The sequence below is a fragment of the Protomyctophum bolini genome (genome assembly GCF_963924005.1).
Source record: "Protomyctophum bolini genome assembly, chromosome: 5".
Taxonomy (NCBI): Eukaryota; Metazoa; Chordata; class Actinopteri; order Myctophiformes; family Myctophidae; genus Protomyctophum; species Protomyctophum bolini.
The window spans coordinates 37,019,596-37,043,650 of NC_137866.1; the positions used below are offsets into that span (position 1 = coordinate 37,019,596).

Here is a 24,055-nt window from a genome sequence, read left to right on the forward strand (position 1 = left end):
TCCCAGGGCAGAAGGAGCGTGTACCGCTATGACACAGACTCCTTTTGATCTCGACAACCTCAAATGTCAAACATATGGCACAGAAATACACCGTGAAGTCTGGAGTGTGAATTTATAACTCTGTTTCGGGTTGCGCCATTATCACACCTTCAGACATTTTGGGTGAGTTTAGTAATACAGAATCTGTGCCGTTTTCAGAGTGCTCTGGCAGTGACGTCATCAGTTCAGTTGATTATTGCTTTGTGTACACGTGTGCCTGCCTGTGGTATTGTCCATCACTGCTGCTTCTTAATACCCGTCTTCCACACCAGTGTCAGATAATAACATAATTTGGTTACTGGCAGTAGCATTTGCTTCGTTGAACTCGTCTCACCTCGTTTAGCACATATTTAGCCTTGTTTAGCACACATTTAGCAATTACTTCGTCCACTATCGTTGTTTATCAGTATTTGGAGTCATTGCACTGGACAACCCGGTTTTTGAGTAGGGGTTGAACAGTGAGCTCAGCTCAGGATCAGAGATGGCGACTCAAGTTAAAGACTCTTACTCGAGTTGCCACAAATGGGACTCTAGACTGGACTCGGACTCGAAAGACTCCAGACTGGACTGGAGCTCTGAGAGTCGTGGGCATCTCTGCATCTCTACAAGGTATATATCACAAGTGGTAGCGTGCGTACAAAATGTTTGATTATAACCCTACATTTCATCAACTAAAAGAGCTTCAACCCAATATTCTACCGTTTGGAGTTTGCATACCGATGAATGCAAAAAGGGGCATGTTGCCATGAAACTTGCTGAGCCATTCATGCTCATGATGAAGGATGAAACGTAACCCTCACGCCATTTTTGAGCGGTGCCTAGACGCTTCAATACGCAGCTGTGTGTGTGTGTACCTGCTTAAGTACTGTATGTATGCATGTATGTATGTCCATTTCAGCACGGACGGGGTTTGCACTGTTGTTGTAGTACAGGGGTTCAGTACAGTACCTAAAACAATTACAGTATAGTTGCACCGCTTTTTAATATATATATATGCACACCTATAATAAAATAGCATCTCATCATCATTCATCAGTGCCTCATTATATGATGATGCACTTTTTTGCTATATTTCTAGACATTATGGCCCTCTGCCCTATTCCTCATATTATATTGAAATGTCATAGTTATGATTAATAACAGATATCTCATTATATTTAATTAAGAGTTTCATTACGTGTGTGTGTGTGTGTGTGTGTGTGTGTGTGTAAGTAACTGACCATGGTGCATGAAGCCATTGTTGCAGAGCCCCACCCCCAGTATTACAGCATCCTCGCGCGTGGAACAATCTCCCTGGGAAACCAAATGACGCACACAGTCAGTCAATCACATTCACATTCACACACACACACACACACACACACAAACACACACACACACACACACACACACACACACACACACACACACACACACACGCGCGCATACAGAGTCAATAAAGAAACATCACCTTGTAGAAGACAAAACAGAGAAAGGATAGCATCTTCTTGGCAGATTAATACAATTCCAAACAAGATGGTATATGGGTGATATGGAAGTTGAATAAAAAAAGACCATACAGCGTTCAGAGTGAAGGCTGTGGTGCATTTTTAAACTTTCTTGCCATGGATTAGCCAACTCATAAAGGCTTTTGAAATATTTCACAAGAGTGCCTCTGTCTTTTTCCTTTTTTTGTCATAAAGAAACTTTACTGCAGTCAAAGGCTTGACAGCTGAAATGGTGCTGGAAGGTGTAGAAATGAGAGTGCAGCTATTCTTTACCACTTGAAGGGTGCTCCATGTGCATTTCACGCACATGGAGCACCCTTCAAGTAGTGAAGAATGGCTGCGTAACTGTTCCATTGTGTGTTTGAGTGAAGTTGAAAAGCAATGAAAGGGGATCGTGTATTTGACCTGGGAAAGAATCCAATCCACCAGTTTGCTTGCAGGAACCACAGACTTAAAGGTTTTCAAATGATGGTCTCTGTCCCTGAGAAGAGAAACAAAAAACGATCGGAAACATGTTGAAGTTTCGGCTCTGCACAGGATGTGCAAAAAAGAAAAAACTCACAAGGTCAGCATCTCTGCACGCAAAACATGCATGTGTCACTTTACACTTGTGGTTAACAGCACCTATTAGAGTGAGGTGGAACATGGCCTGCAACAGAACGAGACCTCGGTGCGCTTTGAGGCATGCTACTACATTCTGTATTCCCTGGGTGACATAAAGAGTGCACGTGATTCAAGACTAAAAATGTTTCCAGATAAATGTTGCAATTTCAAGTTTAACATCAAGGATTTCGCCAGCCCGTCACGTTAATTCATGATTCATTAGGTTTTTGTGAGATTGCCTGAACATGCAGAACAGACTGCTCTGCTTTCAAGGGAAGTAGAGACGTGAAACAGGAAATGCTTGAGAGGAAGTGTGGTTGGTTTGTGTGACACGCAACGAGTGGCACGCAGCCTCTGAAAACAACAGACTTCTGAGTAACAAACATAATGTGCTACAGTACACTGGCAAGTCGAAAACGATAACAGACAAATAGCAAAAGACAAAAGGCTTCAATCTTTTAAAACCCATGAAAGCTGTAGAGTAGACCTACCTGGTCTACTGAGCACCAAGCCAGAAAGAGAACAAATAAATTGAATGAGAGTAAGTTATGCATGAATTCATCTATAAGAAAGGTTTCTAATGTCAAAGTGCCAGAAAGGAGTCGCTGATTTTATGTTTTAAGAAAAGCAATTGCGCTGTCAAGAGTCTCTGCCAGGCACGAAATTAAAAGCTTCAGGGACCCATCAGTGTGAGATAAATTCAATCAGTGTCACAAATACAATAAAAAAAACAAGGCAATGATTGGTGGTGCAACATTTGTGCTGACGTTAGCCAGATTCTGAGGCTGGCTTTGAACACTGCAACAGTTCCAGTATTTCTGATGTTTATGGGTATACTATTGAATTCCACTTGCCCAATACTTTAACTGAGAAAGCCAAGACTGTCTTTCTGTATTAATTCAAAGAATCAAAAAGTCAAATTTTAGTACACAATCATCCGTACACATTTTTGATGCGCTAGTCATAATGGACGTGCCTGATCAGGCAAGACAGAGGTTCTCAAACGTTTTAACTTCAAGGACCGACATAACTGAGAGTTCATTGATCTAAGAGAGGTCATAACATAAGTGCCACAGATGTGGTGACTTCACTTAAAATGAGTGGTTACTGGTTATTAATCCAACCAAGTTTCATGTTTTAGGTTATTAGAGAAGGTAAAAGTGCAAGAAAGAAATCAGCAAATGAAAAAATAAATAATAATAATAATAATAATAATGAATAACACCCATCTTTTACTTTCTCTAATAACAACCTAAAACATGAACCTTGGTTGAAAAAATTAATTAAGTTATCCTTTAAATGTGTGTGTAGTACACCTTACACATTCCTTTAAATGTGTGTGTACTATGGGCTCAGATCCATGCCAATATTATCTGTGTGTTCGTAAAAGAAAATGCGTAAAAAAACAATCCGTAAAAGAAAAATGCGTAAAAAAACAATCTGTAAAAGAAAAATGCGTAAAAATACAATCTGTAAAAGAAAAATGCGTAAAAGTTACAGATGCTTTTTTTGGTTCCCCAGTGATATCACTGCCAAAATTCACATGACGGCTGAGAGCCAATCACTTACGAACAGAAAAAAAGACAACCTAAATTACGAATGCTTTTTTTTGTTCCCCAGTGATATCACTGCCAAAAATCACATGACGGCTGAGAGCCAATCACGTGAGGCCTTTTCCTCTACCCAATCAAAAAGCTCCATAAGTCTGCCTGGCAACTGAGGTTGCCATGTTTGTCTGGGGCTACGTTATAAGTATAAGTATAAGTTTATGAGTTACAAGTTTAGCTATATTATATCCATATCTTGTCTTAAAACAACCACTCAATGGCATTATTGACTAATTCATTATTTTATAATGATATATATATATATATATATATATATTAGGGCTGCAAATCTTTAGGTGTCCCACGATTCGATTCGATTCCGATTCTTGGGGTGACGATTCGATTCAAAAACGATCTTTTCGATTTTTCCGATTCTCGATTCAAAAAAGATTTTTTTCGATTCTAAAGCAGTTTTTTTTAAATTAAAAACAATTAAATAGAATTTTACTAATTTTACTAAAGTATTTTTTTTTAACTAAATGTACTCTGCTTTCATGCCAGAAGACTGGAGTCTTCATGCCAGAAGACTGGAGTCTTCTGGCATGAAAGCAGAGTACATTTAGTAAAAAGCTTGTATAATTGTAAAGGTTTTATCAACTGAATGATTTAAACACACAAAGGTTAAATCCAAGAGTAAGAACATGTCTCATTGATTTAGCTTGCACAAATTTGAACCAGTACAAAAGTTACAAAATCTCTTCTCACTCAATACCAGAACAATACATTAGTATTAAAACAGGTGTAAAATAAATACAATTGGCAGGCTTAGCTTAGCTGGTAGTAAATGCACTATGCAGAAACCCAGGCCATAATGCATTGCATGCACAGGTACATTTGTAAAAAAATCGATTTTTGGAAAATGAGAATCGATTCTGAATCGGACGGCATTAGAATCGCGATTCTAACTCGAATCGATTTTTGTTGACAGGCCTAATATATATATATATATGATATATGATAGCAGCCTCATCATACTATCATCATCATCACATCATCATACCATATCATATACTATATATATATATATATATACTATAATTAGTGAATCACTGCCTGCACCAATCGCTCCCACTTTTCACACGGGGGGGCAATATCGCACAACGGGCAAGGGCTAGTATAAAATAGTAATACATAACTTCAAAATATATATTTAATCTGGGACTGGGCTTTCCTGTCTATAGGTATATATATATCATATATATATCATTATAAAATAATGAATTAGTCAATAATGCCATTGAGTGGTTGTTTTAAGACAAGATATGGATATAATATAGCTAAACTTGTAACTCATAAACTTATACTTATACTTATAACGTAGCCCCAGACAAACATGGCAACCTCAGTTGCCAGGCAGAATTATGGAGCTTTTTGATTGGGTAGAGGAAAAGGCCTCACGTGATTGGCTCTCAGCCGTCATGTGATTTTTGGCAGTGATATCACTGGGGAACCAAAAAAAGCATTCGTAATTTAGGTTGGCTTTTTTTCTGTTCGTAAGTGATTGGCTCTCAGCCGTCATGTGAATTTTGGCAGTGATATCACTGGGGAACCAAAAAAAGCATCTGTAACTTTTACGCATTTTTCTTTTACAGATTGTATTTTTACGCATTTTTCTTTTACGGATTGTTTTTTTACGCATTTTTCTTTTACGGATTGTTTTTTTACGCATTTTCTTTTACGAACACACAGATAATATTGGCATGGATCTGAGCCCATAGTGTACACCTTACACATTGCAGCTGTCAGTTTGACTGCAGCATGTTCTTTATGTCTTGCATGCGGTACAAATCACAGTAACATCAGCATACTGTACATCTGGATGCCAACATCTGGACTTGATTAAGGGATGTCATTAACCACATGAACCCAAGTGTCCCTATTCTAACTGTCTATGAAAATAGCTGATCTACAAGCTCAACGCGTCACATTCCGTATTTCTGATGTTTTTCCGGTGAAAAGATTTGGTGTAGAGAGAAAAAAAAAGAAGGGGAGACTAGGGGCTCCATCTTGCACCACCCTTATCCCTTATCCCTAAACATCTACATTTTGTGGGCTTGTAGATCAGCTATTTGGGTTAGGGTTAGGGGTTAAAAGGTTTTTTGAAATAGTAAAAAATGGCAAATAGGTTTAGGTATAAGAGTTAAGGGGTGACGCAAGATATAGCCCTAGGGGCTCTATTTCCGTCCATGCTAAACCCCTTACCCCTAAACGTCTTTGCCTTTTACTATTTTGTTTTTAATAATTCAACTATCCGATCTACATCGACACATTTTAACTATACAAAAATGCTGTCCTTTTAAGATGACTTTAGACTTGTTCAACAAACAAACTTTGAACAAAGACAGGAGAAGGCTCCCACAGTTCACTGTTCATTATCAGGGTGCGCAGCATGAACCCTAGTCAACCAAAAACAGGGTCAGCGGTGCGTTAAATGAACACTCTACTACTACTGTGTTCTGATGGAGCACACAATGTGAGTCACCAGCAGAGCCCAACCCATCATTATTTATTAACTGCCATTATTTAACTTTTTGGACGACATCCGCAATGGCAATTATGCGGCCGATATGTCCTTATTTGGAACCATTTATGAGAGATCATATTCTGGGGGTGTACAATAGCAGATATGCAAGCCCACAATGAGCCATGGCTTATAGATCGGCTATTTTAGAGTTTTGGTATGTATATAGGAAGAATGAGCCATGAGGGAGGGACCCCAGTCAATGAAGTAGGCTATATAGTGTTTAATTTGGGCATGTCTTTAAAGGCAAAACTTTTCAAAAAAATAAAGAATAAATGTGATGCAAGATACTGTATGACGTAAAATGGCGTAGTACACTGTATGTGGCACTACATAACAGGAAGGATAAAGAGAAAAGCAGACAGGAAAAGGGACTACGGCTGTGGGAACATACTTTATGATGGGAGCGTGCAGGCTGTGCAGGCGGCAGTAGATTCGAACCCCCTATGAGAGAACACAACGATGAACCACACAATGTAAAGCCTAAGGCATCATTTATAAGCCGTGGAACAAGTAGAAGCACTTTTACTTGACCTGAGGCCAGTGTTGATTTCGTCGACAAAGACGAAGACGAAAAATGTTCGTCAACAACCTTTTTCCACTGACGAAAACCTAAATAATACTGACAATTTCGTCAACAAATAAAAACTAGACTAAAATGTTAGGCACTAGTTGACAAGAGATCCAGTATAAGTCATTTTACAATTTAGTTGCATGCTGAAAATTGACAATCTTTTTGACGGCATCAAGGCCCGCCAAAATACATTTTGTTCGACTAAATCAACTGTAGATTTAGTCGACTAAAGTCTTATGATATTTAGTCTACTAAAACTAGACTAACAGTAAAACATACCAGGTGACTATTAATGTGACTGAAACTAAATGAAAACTATTCAAGAGACTATGACTATAACTAAAATCTAAATTTGCCACTGGTAGTGACAGGGGGCTGACCTTTGACATGATGTCCTCCATCTCACTGCGGGCCTTGTAGGTGCCGTCATCGTAGCGGAAGCGGTACAGAACCTGCTCGTTCTTGAACTGGTGCTTGTCCGACACTGAAACACCACAACGAGACACACATGTCAGCACAGAGTGGGACAGAGCCTAGGTCAGACTAGGTTATACCACCGATTCTCTGGTTAATTGACAAAACACTATTGTAATGATAATAAAACATTAATTTAAAAAACTAAACTCTGCGTTATACATGCATTTATATCCACGCACAGACTCAAAACGAGTGGCTTATTTTGTCTTTCGAGGCCAGAGTTAAAGGGGAATTTCTCACTAGCGGTTTCTTTTTACAAAATTATGTTGACCATAAAATAATAATAAATATATATGGCACTGGTCCTTTAAGAAAAGCATAGGCAGGGTCTAACGTCAGCTCATGTAGAACAGGAAGAGTTGCAAAATCAACACTCCATGGACTAACCTGTCATATCATCTAGAACAGATGTAACCAAAAAACAATTGCGCGATTGAAAAAGAGTTCTAGGATTTGATCTGCACGGACGGTAAATCCGCTAATTCGTTTTGGAACGCTCGGCATGTTTATTTCCCCAGTGACGAATGGATACGTGTCTTCATACAGTAAGAAAACAGCTTGTGCGCAACTCCCCTTTAACTTAAAGCTGCAATCCATGTTTTATGTCCTGCCCAGAAGAGCGCAACCATCTAGCGCTCATTCAAGATGGAATCTCCGCTTGTCCAGGGGAGATATTACACTATGAGCTTCAGGCAGTACTACAAGTACAACCAGTAGGTGGTCCTACCCAACACCATGGAAGAGCAGGGAGACCACCTCCAACCACCACTATATTGGTGCAAATAATATTTTAGTCATTCAAATAAATGCCACATTGAACTTTAACACTAATTTACTCGTAAACATACCTCGTTTACGAGTGTTGAAAGGCTGATTTCTAGGTAGCAGTCAGTGGCATCATTAAACACAGACAGATGCCAGTACCAATTCAATGTTTCAACTTGAACAGTGGTGGAAGAAGTACTCCAATATTTACTTAAGAAAAAGCAATACCACTCTGTTACTTACAAGTAAAAGTCCTGAATATCATACTTGAGTAAAAGTACAGAAGTATTGGAATCAAAATATACTAAAAGCTATGTAATATGTCCCCCAACGTTTCTCCCATAATATATGCTGCTGAGGACTCCTTTTGTGAAATATCTGTCTCTTTATAAATAAACTGACTATGATTTTATTATTTTAAGTGGTGATTTTACTTGTGTAATATTTTATATATATATAATAATATTTCAGCATTCTTTGAACTAAGAGTAGTTTGTAAGCTAAAGGTATTTATCTATTGAGACATTTAGATTGTGTCGAAGGTCATGTATCACCTCCTGGACACAGGATCTGACATGAATTTGACCTGGTGGTCAAGATTCAATTCATCCCCTGAGCAAGCAGGCAAGCTCTATTAGACGGTTATTAAACGGTATTAAACGGTTGGATGACACCGGCCTTCTAATGAGAGCGCAAAATCTGTCTTGGAAGAGCCACCCATCGACTAATCTAATATACAGTAACATTCCCTGTGTTTCTTCACTAGTCCGATCCAGAAGAACACACTTTTCCGGCCACTGCTACAGAGCTGACAATGAGGTTATCTTCCCTTCTTCTCTGGAATTCCTGCCTCAAAGCAGACCAGAGGTCGTTCCCTGATGTCATCGCTAGGGACACATGCATCAGTAAGCAGGAAATGGGGATGGCAATGAAGGACCGGAAAGTCTGGCGTGGCATTGTGAAATCCATGATCTCGACCGCGGTCCAAAATTATGATGATGATTAGAGTAAAAAGTACAATATTTGCCTCTGAGATGTACTGTAGCATGAAGTATTGAAAAAGGGAGATACTCAGGTATAGTCAAACTTATATGTACATATGTACTTTCCACCACCGCTTGCAGTGACACGCACCACATTAAACACGGACAGACGCCAGGACCAATGTTTCAATGTTTCAACTAGTGCTAAAACACACACACAAAAAACACAAAACATGAACCACAATCCAGGACAAGTTCCTACATATTGCCAATGAATGAAGCCTGGAAAATGACTAAGAATTACACAAGCATTTGGCTGCAGAGGCAGCCAGCTGCAGGAGCAGGCAAACGAGAGCCTCATAACATGTACACAAACAGCAAGTCTAGACTTAAAAATGGCAGGAATGCAAATGGTATTAGCCTCATAGATTTACAGTAAACCAAATGGCTGCCAATTTACCAGGCGTGCAAATAAGCTGTGAAAATGACAAACATATACTTAAAGGATAAGGTCAAAGGCCTATAATCCATCCTTGTCATCGCAGGGGATTTAAGAGATTGAAATGAAGACAAATACTGCATTTGCACTCAAGTAGACGTGCAGGACTGGTATCACTCACACTTTCTTTCTTTGCATGTGTTCTGGAGGTAATCAGAGTACTTTACAAATAGAGGGAGCACGCACGCGTGCGCGCACACACACACACACACACGCACACACACCTTTACTGATGTTTTCGATGACTGTTAGTGTGTACACTACAGTAGTTATCAGCTATGATCTATTAAAACTTAGAGACCCAAGGGAGAGAGAGGTAGTGTGTGTGTGTGAGAGAGAGAGAGAGAGAGAGAGAGAGAGAGAGAGAGAGAGAGAGAGAGAGAGAGAGAGAGAGAGAGAGAGAGAGAGAGAGAGAGAGAGAGAGATGAAAGCTTTAGTTAATATTTACTGTACTTTGCAGATGTACTGTACAGTAGATCAGTGGTTCCCAAAGTGGGGTCCTTGAGGGAGTTCCAGGGGGAAAGCTAAATGATAGCATGGACCCTTATGGGTCTGTAACTCTGACAGTGTACACATTTGTACATTATTTTGTACACTCTGAGTTAAATTAAAATTGATTGTACAATATAAATTGGGGTCTCAGAGATAGAAATTCTATTAGACGGGGGTTTGAAGACTAATATGCATATCAAACCTGGGGGTCCTTGAAATTAAATGGGTTGAGAATCATTGCTAGAGCCGTAAAAATCTTCTTATGGGGTCCCTGGCATATCTTTTCAAATGGGGGTTCGCGGGCTAGTTTGTGTCAATTTGGGGGTCCTTGACATGAAAAGGTTTGGGAACCACTGCTGTAGATCATCATGGACAGTCACCTGGAGTGTTAATTTCGGGACACAAAATGTTCGTCGACTACCTTTTTTCACGGACGAAAACCAAATAAAAACGAAATAAAAACCAAGCAACGATGACTATATTGACAAATAAGAACTAGACTAAAGAAAGATATCCAGTAGAACAAAAAGTCAAGTCATTTTGTTCGGGTGTTGCGCTCTGAAAATAGCAAATCTACAAGCTCACAATTTGTCACGCTGCGACGCGTAGTGAGCTTCTAATTCAGCTATTTTCAGCATGCGACCAAGTGGAAAATAAGCCATCAAGGCCCGCCAAAATATTTAGTCGACTAAAATCTTTGGATATTTAGTCTAAACTTTAAACTTTTCAGATGACTGAAAATAGCCTATGTGACTAAATGACATTTTTATTCAAAAGTAACACTTGTAGGATGGAATGCTTCCTCTCACCGTGGTGGATGATGCCGTTCTCCAACAGGGCCTGTCCCAGATTCACACCCTCGTCAGGCTTGCTGATCTCCCCACTCTCCATCAACCACGACACAAACTCACTGCAGACACAACACAACACACAACACCGTCAAATACACAACACAATAGGGGTGCAGCAACAGTTCATCAAACAAATCGATTATGAACAAAAACAACAATAATCAATTTGAAAATGTTCTTTTCCCAACAAAAAAATAGCCAACTGATAAGCTCACGCATTGATCTTTTTTTGTTGCTATTTTCATGTGACATTGTTGTACAGCAAAATATAAAATAGTGTAGTGGTTAATCATACTAATTTATTTACTTGATTATAAAAACAAAGCGTGTTTCTCGATTATTCAATTAATCGAGAACATACTCGATAGAATAAACATGATGGATACAATGGACAGTTGCAGCCCTACAACACAACACGGTAACATAGAAAGTGTTTATTTACAGCTCATCATACAGCTCATCATTAGCCTGACACTCTATTTTCATTTCACTCCATTATTCAGAACATGTTTTTTGAGGGGCGTGCCGCTAGCCCATTGGTACAAAATGTGTGTACCACATTTGTGATGATTTGATTGGCCAGTTTTGTGAGTTTGTGTTTACCACAGTGATGATTTGATTGGCTGAGCACGGAATGTGATTATGTAAATGGTAAATGGTGCATTTATATAGCGCCTTTATCCAAGGCGCTTTACATAGATTGTGCATTACATTCACCCACACACACACATTCATACACCGATGGCGGCGGAAACCATGCAAAGCACCAACCAGCACATCAGGAGAAATGTGATGTGTGATGATAAGAGCACCCCTCACTTCACACGAGTGTGATTGTTTTTAATGGGCGTTGCTAGCGATTCAGGGCTGGAGCCAGGCTAGCTAATCATTAGAAAGACTACAAAGAGCCAGGCTAGCTCATCATTAGAAAGACTACAAAGAGAGATGCTCCTTCATAGGGTGAGGCTTCATTTATACTCTGCAGTGCAACAGTGTGTTGCTTGCTGACAAGGGACACCACAGTGCGATGGAGAATAAATTAAGCTTAAAGCTTGGTGGAAGTAGCATCCATAACAGCCGTTTCTCATTAAATAAGTGTCCACAAACACTCTTAATGACTTCATTGCTAACTTAATTACTTAATTACTCACTTAAGGACCATAACAGACACATTTTGACTTCTAGCCATTAGCAGATTGTCCCTGTCTTCAATAAATGTTGTGTACTTAAGTGTATGCGGTCCATCTTCTAGATCTCAGCCTACATGTTTAAAGATAATATATAATAATAATAATATATATTTTAATATATTTATTTAAATCACTATGTCATTTATCTATACTGTACTACTGAGTCAGTCATTAATACACCTGGAAATACAGTTCCTTACAAATACTGCACATGACAACATGTCGTATTATGTTCATGTCACTGCCAGACAAGAAAAACCTACACGATAGCGAAAGGAGCAGTTTCCACATGTCACCAAGCACTGAGCCTTGCCACCATGTCAGACACAGTCTGTCACACAGGCACTCAACTGCTGCTGTACTAGCACTATGTATAAACAGGCATGATATCAGCTGCTACGTTGTTGAACTGTTATGCGTCTCCCTTGCATAACAGACCGTGATATTCTGTTTTATCTCCTTTTCGATCAAGCACCTTATGTATAGTTGATATTGTTGTCCTGTTAAATCTTTTTTCCCCTCGTTTCTGAAACGACAATTAAGCTTGTACGAAAATAATTTCACCCACACTTTCTCCTTATATGATATGGCAACAAACCAGAAATTGAAGTTAAAGTTAACGTGACGCTACACCAGAAACTGCTTTGTTTGGAGTACTGTAACTAGGCATTACGGTCAATGTCAAAACACTGAATGGGGAAATGCAATCTAGAGGACATGATGGCGTCAAATGGCACTCTGTGCCTCTCTATCCAGTGCAACAGGGATCCGTCTCTTGGATTCTCTCAAACAACGCTTGCTGAAAATCTCATCAAGTCAGAACGGCCAATAACGGCTAATGCAAGCTGCAGGAAATGGAGACTTAATGAAGAGAAGGAGACGGTGAGAGGTCAGAAGACAACAGAAAGGAGAGATGGAAGGCGGGAGTGAAGATGGGACGGTGTACTGTCTATCAGTATAGTAGATCTGGCAGGGACAAGGAGATTGCTGTTAAGTTAGATTGTGAAACAGAGAGGTGTGCCCTGGTTTACATTGAAATACTCATGGTTAAGGAAAGTGGCTAATTCGATTTCATTCGGCATCCCCACCACCATTCAAAGCATGGGTTTGTAACTTTTTAATTAAGAGATCATGTTTAACTGGTAGTGATAATAGAAAGCGCTTCTGTGCCAGAAATCCAGTATCATGTTCTGTGTTTATGTCCTCAACACATTCTAAAACCAGCGCTCTTGTTTTCAAAACAAAGTCAAGTGACTTTGCAGTCACAGAATCCGTTAACACCAGAAAGAAGGAAGACAGAGTTGACTGTAAACTAGAATGAACACAGGAGCAGCATTCAGATCGAGTGGGGTTGGAATACAGAGGCATACTAGACATGATGACGTATACATCCACATGTATACATGCACACACACACACACACACACACACACACACACACACACACACACACACACACACACACACACACACACACACACACACACACACACACACACACACACACACACACGAGTACAATTAGAATCAAGAGCAGGTTATTTGAAGATGAAAAAACACCAAGTGCTGCATTAAGGAGCTGAAAGCAGGTAGTAGATTGAAATGAATTGGGAAGGTATAATTCTAGGAAGGAAGACAACAGGATGCTCAGCACTGAGCACGCCCCGAGGGCCGTTCACACCATGGAAGGAGAGCTATGATGATGACCCTGTAAACATGTCCACACCACAACTATAAGGCAGTGGGATCACTGAATGATAGAAACACGGACGGCCAATACAGATCCACCCCCAATTCACAGGGCGTTACGTTCAGCATGTTTATCTCGGAGGTAAATGTTGTACTTTTACTGCAATACAATTATTTGAAAACTTAAGTTAGCCTACTAGTAATTTGTAGATTTTGATTATATCAAAATACATTTTCCACTCCAGCCCTATATACTGTACATTTGAAAATAGCCAATCTCCAAGCTCGCAATGCGTCATAATGCGATGCATTGTGAACTTTAGCTATTTTTTCTAAAGATTTGTATACATTTTGAACACTTGTGAAATGGGACATTCTACACAATTAGTACTTTTACTTTTAGTACTTTAAGTACATTTTTATGACAAAAAAAATGTGAGTACTTCATCCACCACTGACATCCCCTCAAGCTTAATTTATACTCCCTCGCATGGGGGTGTCGCAGCTGTGTGTACTGATGGCTACATACAGGCATGCTCTCTCTTGCATTACAGTCAGTCACCATCATGGTTTTGGCCGCTGCTATGTATGCATTTTACGGTTTCCTCAAACCGGTGCCAAGAAGATTTTTAATTACCGCTCGGAATCTCACATAACACTGTCGCTTATGTGGCACTACTGAGCATAATGGAAAACTCATTACTGTACTATACGGCAAGCATGACTCTCATTGTCCATTCATAGTACTGAACCCCTGGATAATGGCTCATTAGAGTGCCTCGCTTAAAATAAGGTCTTCCTCTAATGACTGTGTGCGTGCATGTGTGTGTGAGTGCATGTGCGTGTGTGTGTGTGTGTGCGTGCGTGTGTGTGTGTGCATGTGTGTGTGTGCAGGGTATTCACCTAAGTGACCAAAGCACTTGGCTCCCAGGGAAGGGAAATCCTTACTTGAGTTTCCTGGTTTCAACAGGATGGGCGTTGTGTTATTTGTAAGTGTATGCTTATTCACAATATTTCTACTGTATGTACATGTGTGCATGCATAATAACCACAGCTAACTCAGGAAGCATCTGCTTGATGGCATGAGCAATTTCAACAGTCTGGGAGAGGCGTTTACGGTGGGAATCATTAGGATATGATGAAAGAAATGCTTTCAGATTGATTACCAGTGCCTCCTTATCTTAATACATTCATTTCACCCTCGGGCGGCCGTAGCTTATTGCAATTTGCAAATTTCAAGGCCCCCTATAACTCTGAGAGTGTACAAATACAGGTCCATTTGGTTCCATGTGTACACTCTGTGAAGTCAATTTAGAAGCACTTCAAGGAACCCTGAGAACCACTCGGCTCGTCTGGTAGGCAGAAGGTCACTGGTTTGTCTCTCAACCCCAGTTTGTCTCACTGAGCAAGGGACTTTAACCCGCACACCCCCCTGGTCAGAATCCAGACTCATTTTCTCTTCTTTATTTCACTTCTCTTGTCAATCGGGCGAGGTTTGTCAAGTTTCTTAATAGCCTCGCGTTGCGATACTAATATACCAGTACCAGTTTCTTATAGGACAGATTATGTCACGGACTTGCAGGCACAGAGGGTTCTGATTGGTCTATGGGCGGAGCCTTCCAATGTAATAATCTGTGGACGGGGCAGGAGCAGAGCCTTCCGATGTAAAATTCAAGCCACTTCCCCTTACTGTGATTTGTTGAGTATGAGTATAGTATCCAGTCAGTTCTGTAGACAGCCAGACTGACCAGTGAAGTGAGGGAGGTGGGGGGGGGGGGGGGATAATGCTTCTTGAAAAAGGCAAAATACTGATTTATACTAGTGTCTGAGTGTGATGGGATAAAATCTTCAGAAATTAAACATGGCCTGAGGAGGCAGAAGAATTAACTCACCTTCCCATGAAACACTTGGGCACAATGCTGAGCTTCCGGCGTCTGTCCTTGATGAGGTGTCGGCTTTTGGTCATCATCATGTGGTAGAGCTTCTCTCCCTTCTCTGCGATCATGACGTAGGCGTCCCGCTCCATCCCCAGCTTGAGACCTTTCAAAGAAATCACACCCTGAAGTTTAGCCAAGAACAGTCAGTGGTTCAACTTCTCAAACATTTACATTTCAAGGACCCTAGTAACACTCAAGAGTTATAGCAGGTCTCTAACTCTAGAGTGTTACTAAGGTTCCATTTAGAACACACTCAAGAAGGCCTGGCCCGAGGGTCCTTGGACCCCACTTTTAAAGCCACAATGGCAAGAGACAGATATTCAAGCTAACAGGTGTCACATTGCAATACATGGTTAGCTTAAAGATCTGAATAAATTAAGCTTAACCTTTCACATCAGACAGACAGACAGACAGACAGACAGACAGACAGACAGACAGACAGACAGAAATGTTTAACTCAAACACATTATTACTGCCATCATGGCTACTGTAAGGCGAGCAACGTCGACAACAGATGCTGAACAATACAAAGAGCCAACATAAAACACGGAAAATGCTTCGACACTTCAACGCCAGACATGGCATCAAAGTCAGAGGACAGACGCTGTCAACCAACTAGGTTTGTTGTGTTGTGGTGGGCTGTGGCTAGCATGCCTTCTGAAAATAATCTGGACGTTACATCTCCCCCATGTTTGTATTCCTCTGCACACCACAATGAGAAGGGTAGGAGCCAGGGTGCACTGGGGGACTTTCTTGAGTTGGTTAGCTCACTGAGAAAGTGCTAAACTCTACCAGGGGATGCGTTTAGAATGATGAACTCGACCACAGATAAAACGAACCACCACGAAGGTTTGCAAGAGGCAACTCAAACGATCCATTCAAAGGGGCCATGCAACGATGGAGGTGGGGTTAGATTACATCTGACAGCAGCTGGAGGGAACTCAAACAATGGGTGTCATTGAACAACAGACGGGCCTGTCCAGCGCACAGACCCACGGGCTTTGGGCACAGCTGTCCGAGTTTGTTCAGAACGTCTCCTTAGCGTCCCTGCACTCTCACTAGTAGACCAGTGGTTCTGAAACATTTTCATGTCAACCCCCATCAGATTTATTTTAATTTTTATTGCATCCTATAGTTTATATAGTATTATTTAAAAAGAATACACTGTAGACTGATGCTACTGTAGCTAGGTTCTTGGTTTACTGACTACTCTATGCATTTGATGTTTGCCATTTTTCCTCATTTCTTTCTATTTTTTTTAAAAGGCCAATGTATAAGGTTATAAAGTGGTTGAACGGACTAAACTGACTAATTTTACTGGGGACCCTTGGAACCCCCTCAAGGACCCCTTGGGGTCCCCAAACTCAGTGTAGTAGACAGTCAAATCATCAGTGTTGGTTTAACTCTGGGAGTGCACGAATGTCTACTACATTCAAGACTCCTGTGTGTACCACTGTTACAAGACGGATGAGATAATACAACCCTCACACCTCTATAAGGTAATGCACAAGTACATTAAACTGGAACTGTTCATTTAACTCTGACAGTGTAAAAAGAAGTGCTGCAGTCATTTAACTCGGAAATTGTAAACAAAAGACGAAACAAAAAAGACAGATGCCAGATTAGCCACGGTGCTCAATGGCCCTGAACGCTGGCTTTTCACCCACCATAAACCATTGACACTCCTAATGTCAAATTGTCAATGTCCTCCTTTATCCCACCTTCAGAGTTCAAATCAACACTCCACATTTTACCGTGTACTGGAACAATGAACCACTCTGTGAGAGCGCCAAATGACCCGACAGCAACACTCTGAAAACGTTACAACCCCACATGCCAGGAACGGAGAATACCACTAAATCACATTACCATCATGATTACCCCCCAATTGTCATTAGGGGGTATCATTTGGTAAATCATGTAGTTGTCCAGATGGGGGCAGAAACAGGTAAAAGGTTCATAAACTTAGGGGTCTGGACGGTGGGTGGGGGGAGTGCGTTGCAGGGCACTGTGGCTAATCTGGCATCTGTTAACATGAGGCTGATTTCCGCCAAGCTGTAACATGATACACATGCCAGCCGCAGCACTTCTTCATACGCAGTCCGTTTTCACAACCAGATCAGGTGCTGACACCCCGGAACTCTGCCCCTGATAGTTTACTTACGTACGCATGTACAGCCCACATTAGAACACATCCGTTTTTCTAGCGGTGGACAACTCAAAATGCAATGTAAATGTGTTCATACATGTAATCACATATAAATATAATGAATGTGAACATCTTATTTGGTCACCGTTATACAAAGTTGAATTCAACCAGCACATGAGTACAACTACAACCCATCTCCCAAACTGTCAGTCATGGAGGCACTATGGAGGTCAATACACTTTTTGTCTTTGTTTGATATGCAGTAACCGGTACTGATAAGCATAAGGAGCCATTTAGAGAATATATTTTCTACCAAAAACCATCATTACAAATAATGGTGATTATAACATTAAGCAATTTAATCAGGGCGATTGATCACTTACAATGCCCATAATCATGCAGCCAGAGTATGCATGCAAATGGTGTAATCACCTTAAGTCGTTTTCACACAGGAAGCAATTGATGCATCTAGTCATTATGAATTTTAAATGAGGCGATCGGACACTTGGGACAAGTGGGCACAATGCAGTGTCACATTTGTGCTCGTCTCACGCACACGACCGTCCACTACCAGACAACTTCTTTCTATGCAACACGTAGAAACGCATCTATTCACAGCGCAGTGCGACCCTACAAATCCAAGTAAGTAAAACAGTTGTAGTGTTGCTCCCTGTATGAAAAGACCTTTAGTCTGTAGAGGTACAGACACAGCGAGATATATATATATCACTCCTGTTGTAAGCAGGAACAAATTCATTTTATTCCCAAATTGGATTGAAGAGAGAGTAGAGACAGAACACGTTACCACACGGGACTTGTATTGCTAACGTTTGTTAACGGATAAATCAGACATGGGAGAAAACAATGAAACTGTAGCCTACATCATTATTGTACAACAGTGGATGAGTCATGTTTATACTATCAATCTGTGGAAGCCTAGCTACTGTGATGTTTTGGTTAAAACTAGAGATGTCCCGACTCCCGATACTGTATCGGTATAGTATCGTATAGGCCCTTATTTGGTCATATCGGTTCATATTGGTATCGGCAAATATGCCAGTCTAACCACAGATCTGGCACAGGGGTAAGGGGTCTACAGTTGACACTATGGCAGGTAAATAAAATGTTGTTGGCGCATGTGGAGTTTGCTTTGGAGTTGCCCAAACTGCAAGTGCACATTTGAGTGAAGAGTCTGCTATAAACACAACACGAGATATATAGCTAGATAGCTATAAACACTATTCCCGGTCGGTGGACTTCAAAATAAGATCTTTTTTCTTTTTGTATTATTATAAATATTATTCTCTGGTTGGTTTTCGGAAACGAAAAAAGTGTATCGGGACATCCCTAGTTAAAACAATTTAGTATTTTGTAAAAATGTTCTACCGGTATTATGATGGTAATCATTGCTACAGAGTTTGTGTTAGGTAATAAGGGTCTCTTCAGCTCTTTAATACTCCTCTCTATACTGATTGGATGAAGGCCAATCAGTATAGAGAAACCGTTTTTTTGTATAGAGAAACCGTTTTTTTGACCACCAGGGGTTAACTGGGGACAGAGAGGAACTCTATAGTAGGGAGGATTATCACAACAAAACAAAAAAAGAAGTGTCACTTGTGCAGGGGACAAATGTCCCCAAGGGGACAATGCAGTCAAAGTAAAATCAAATCAAATCTTTGTTATACAACAGTGTTGCAGGCCACCAAAAATAGCAGATTGCATTTTTAGATCGCTTTTAGATATAAAGTAAACACTCACTCTCTCTCTGCTCTCGTTCCCTCAAGATGGCGTCCAACCACCTCTGTTTGTCATCCGTGTTCTTGGCCATGCAGACAAACCACTTGTTCTTCGCCGTGTTGTGAATCTTCCAACCGTTGGTCACCGTGTAGTTGTTGCTGTGATAGTCCGCTGGAAGGATCACAATGTATCATTAAAACATTGGAACTAGCGTCCATATTCTGGGACGAACATTTGGCGATCAAAAGGAAAACAGGAGGCCTAGTATAGAGCCCTGGGGTACTGCGGTCAAGTATTGCGTATAAGTGGTCAAAGAAACGGGTCTTCTCCAATGTAATTTCAACATTCACACACCCATTCCATTTTAAATCACTTTTAACACCAGATAATCGTCAAAAAATAAGGTACTATTTTCTGATAGCAATCATTGCTGTGTTATTTCAGTAACAGAGGTCTTCCGGTCTCTCCAACACTAAACAGAAAATACACGTTCAGGACAGGATTTATCCAAACAGGAGAGAGAACTCCACAAAGACTGTTCAGGTTCCAAGCTTGTCATTTTGTTTGTTTAGTCACTTCCAAAGTCACTTGTTTGTCCAGTATCCTGTATGAGTTCTCATCCTGATTGGAACAAAATAGTATCCTGAGATGTATTTTCAATGTTCGAGATGGGGAGACTCTTGGTACTGATGAAACATTCTATAGCAATATATATATATAATCGAAATATAGAGCTATTGAACATTTATTGTAACAAAATTATAACACACCCTTTTAATAAAGCAAAGACTTGAGAAAACTGGGCTTTGCCAGTTAAACATATATTTTATAAGATGAGTTAAATTGACACAGAGACTTCTACACAATAGAATGATGATCAGTGTTCATTTATACATTTGTAACTCTGGGGGTGTAGAGATTACATTTGTATACTCAGATGAACACAAGGATTTTACTTTGTACAGTGCAGTGAAAGGTCGTCGTTTCATTGACTCACTTTCTCATCACGTTCTAATTTGAAGCCCCATTCAGCTGCAGGTGACTGTGTGCTGAATAATGAATGCATTCATCATACTATAGGTTACAGGAATAGATGTGTAAACCCAGTAGCCCACCAGTCCTGTCCTGAGAGATTGAGTAAGAGGAAATAGATGTTTAAGACCACCGGTCCTGTCCTGAGAGATGGAGTTACACGACAGGCAAAGGCAAAATCCTAGTCCAGCATCTCCAAAAGTCCACCAATTAGCCATGTTGTCAAAATAAATTAAATCAATTTGAAAAACTAAATCAAAATAGCCAATTTGCTATCTTTGTAAAGTTTTCAGCTACTAGAGGTTTGGGGACACTACACGGCCCTCACACGTATGTCACACTCCTGACTATGTCTGAGTCATAGGGGGCTTTGTCTGTTGTACCCGCCTGTCTGTGTCCCTTTGTCTGTCAACTGTGTCCCTTTTATTCCCATTTACTGGTAGAGATCTCTGGATCTGTCAGTCCTTGTCCCTTGTATGCCCACTGGATATCAGAACTACTCAAAGGTGGGCAATGCATTTCTTTTCTTTTCCTTTCCGCTGCACAAGCAGAGTTTGAAGTCGTTTGGTGCGATAAAATGCATTATGCACATATACACAGCAAGCTCTTGTCCCTTTTATGCCCATGGAGATTGCTCAACAGTGTAAGGTCAATATATGTGCCCAATGTCCATATATGGAGCATTGGAGCGGACTGATTTGTTCGTGCCTGGCTGATGCCTTGACGACACATTGAGGTTAGACAATACCAGAGCCGTGGAAGAAGAGTGGCGACACGCTTTGATCTCACAGCAAAGCGGGGTGGCGATAGTTCCAAACATTGGAACTATCCCATTGAGATAGAACGAGCACGTCCGCATTCCATTGTTACAATGGGAGTCAACGCTAGTGTCATCACTCTCATACTAGGTCACGCTGGACAATATGCTCCATATTTGACCATAATCCTTATATGGATATAATAATGATATGCCCAAATTAGGGAAACCAGGTTGGAAGTGGTCAGAGCCAGGAAGTGGTTAAACAAAGCTGACACCTGAGCTGCATAATTGCCATATGCCAATACCGATGTAGTCAAATAATGGCAGATATATATCTGCAAGATCAATATAGGCTCTATAGAAATATGAAATCTTATGTAGGTAAAAATATGTGTTATAAACAAACTGGAAACTGGAGATTCCAGTTTTCCACAGATAACTCCTAACTGTTTGCAAGCCGTTCAGTAAACCACACAATCACGGCGTCATCTCAATCCCTCGCCAGATAGTGGGACCGCACAGTGAAGCGTGTTGAATACTTCGAGACCCCTGCCTCTGAGAATTAGGCATGTTTTTGTTTGTGGTTTTCCTCTTCAACGGTCTCACTGCAACAGCCAACATAAGCCACAGTCAAAGAGAAACAAGGCGTGGAAGCTTGTGAACCACGTTGCCCGGCCCCTCACTGTCGAAAAACAGAAGACACGTGAGAGACAGAGACAGAGAGAGAGAAGGAATTAAAGAAGATAGAAAGAACTTTTTTTTAACCTTATTTAACCTTTTAGCCTTATTTCTGTTTTCTCATTGTATTTAATTTCATTACAGTACTTGTTGTTGCAGTCTTGCAGATCATATATCACACAACCATGCTTGTACTGCACCTGCTGTAAGTGAGTGACAAATAAGTGTGTGCGAAAGAGAGCGAGCGAGCTGAACAATGTGTTTACTCCTGAGGCATACACTAACCACATAGCCTCACTGGCCAGCCTCTGTTTGATTTGTTTCACATGCTAGCCCATAAGAAACCACCAAAGATAATACAGTCAGATTATAGGCTATTCACAAAGCTTTGATCTCAACCTGCTTTGCCTGCCAGTGTGGCTCAGAGAGAAGATGGCGAGATGATGATATGGAGGAGATTGCTGCTACATCTTCTGAGACCGTGAGAATGTCTTTCTGCTCTCAAAAAATGCCAAGCACCATATTGTTTATCCCCCTGCCTCCCAAAATTCTTACAATTAACCACTTAAGCCTATATAAACTGTGTTGACCAGTGTTTCCCAGGGGTCTATACTAGACGCCCTACTACTCTCGATACCAAATTTATTTGCAGACAATTAGCCGATCTACAATCTCGCAACACGTTTGTACATAAGGAGAGACGGCCCCACAGATACAAAGGATAAGGGCTCATTTGACAGCCGACATCTATGTTATTTCATCACAAACTTGTTGTTTTAGTACGAGTATAAAGTATAAATGGACAGCCATAGCTGAGGGCGTAGAGAGGGAATGGGAAGGTTGCCAGTTCGACCCTCTGCTCACTCTACGGTCCACTCGCTCAAATGAGGCTTTGCTCTGCTGAACTTGGCTCACACGCACCTGTTCCATCTTCCACGTTCTCCACTTCCATCACCTCCGTGTTGATCCGTCCTCTGAACACATAGAGAGGGCCGTTGATGGACTTGGTCCTCTTGCTTGACTTCTTTCCAGAAACTCTGGGAGAACGAGACACAACACCAACAGTTTCACTATGAGAGGCAAATATCTGCTGCCAGCTCCCCTGCTGTGAGAAATGACTTGGTCTTTAAAACACACACACATATACATTCACAGGCATGTAGGGTTTTTTCTTGTTTTTGTTTGCATACTAATGACTTCTCTACACAAATAGGAAAATCGGGAAATTAGCTCAAATTTTCCAGCTTGGCGAAAAGGGGAATTCTCTCAGCTAAATTGAATAACATTTATTCTTCCAGCAGTTTGCTGGAGTTTCTCACCTGGACTTTCTTTTGCAGTAGACAAGGAGGTTGTCGAATAGGAAGAAGACGCGCTCCTGGATGTTGCCTGCTGAGATTTTCAGGAGGTTGCCATGCAGGAGCAACTCTGTGGAAATATCTGTGAGGTTGGTCCCCTGAAAGAGAAGAGGAGATGGAAATGTATCATAAAGGTGGAACGAACCTCCATGAGGTTTGAAATGCAGTTTTCAGCTCTCATTACTACTAGAGACCTACCAATATCATTCTGGCATCATTCATACATCGCCGGCATCCGTACCGGCGGCAACTAATGCAGCCAATGTGTTTTAGTCATTATAAGCGGATGGTTTCAAAATATTTCACACATTTTCAGAAATAGCAGATATACAAGCTCAATTGTGAGCTCACAAGCTTACTTGTGTTCTTACATACCGAAATTAATTTGTTTATTGTGTCTATTTTAATTTATTTGCTTACTTATACGTAAAAAAAATTCAAGTAGGAAAAAAGATAGCACATGCACATCCACGTGGCCCTGGTGCAAGACAAGCAGCAGTTAACAGGTGGAAATAATGTTCGTATGACTGCAAAAGCTCTGGTGTTTTTTATTGCCGTCAACGTTTCTATCACTCTGAAAAATACAGCAGAGCTTTTGCAGTAATAGCGGGCGGTGTGCAGACTTCATTT

The 24,055-nt window shown here is 40.7% G+C and overlaps 1 protein-coding gene across 1 annotated transcript in view; it reads right to left on the reverse strand.

Moving 5' to 3' along the window:
* Positions 1–24,055, reverse strand: part of prex1 (phosphatidylinositol-3,4,5-trisphosphate-dependent Rac exchange factor 1) — a 94,575-nt gene that overhangs the window by 39,152 nt on the left and 31,368 nt on the right. The window contains exons 7-15 of the mRNA XM_080764456.1: positions 23,390–23,523; positions 22,992–23,107; positions 19,622–19,771; positions 15,670–15,817; positions 10,857–10,957; positions 7,212–7,315; positions 6,652–6,701; positions 1,932–2,007; positions 1,260–1,332 (exon numbers count right to left, since the gene is read on the reverse strand). Coding sequence (XP_080620582.1) covers positions 1,260–1,332; positions 1,932–2,007; positions 6,652–6,701; positions 7,212–7,315; positions 10,857–10,957; positions 15,670–15,817; positions 19,622–19,771; positions 22,992–23,107; positions 23,390–23,523 — 952 coding nt within the window. The remainder of the gene's footprint in view (positions 1–1,259; positions 1,333–1,931; positions 2,008–6,651; positions 6,702–7,211; positions 7,316–10,856; positions 10,958–15,669; positions 15,818–19,621; positions 19,772–22,991; positions 23,108–23,389; positions 23,524–24,055) is intronic.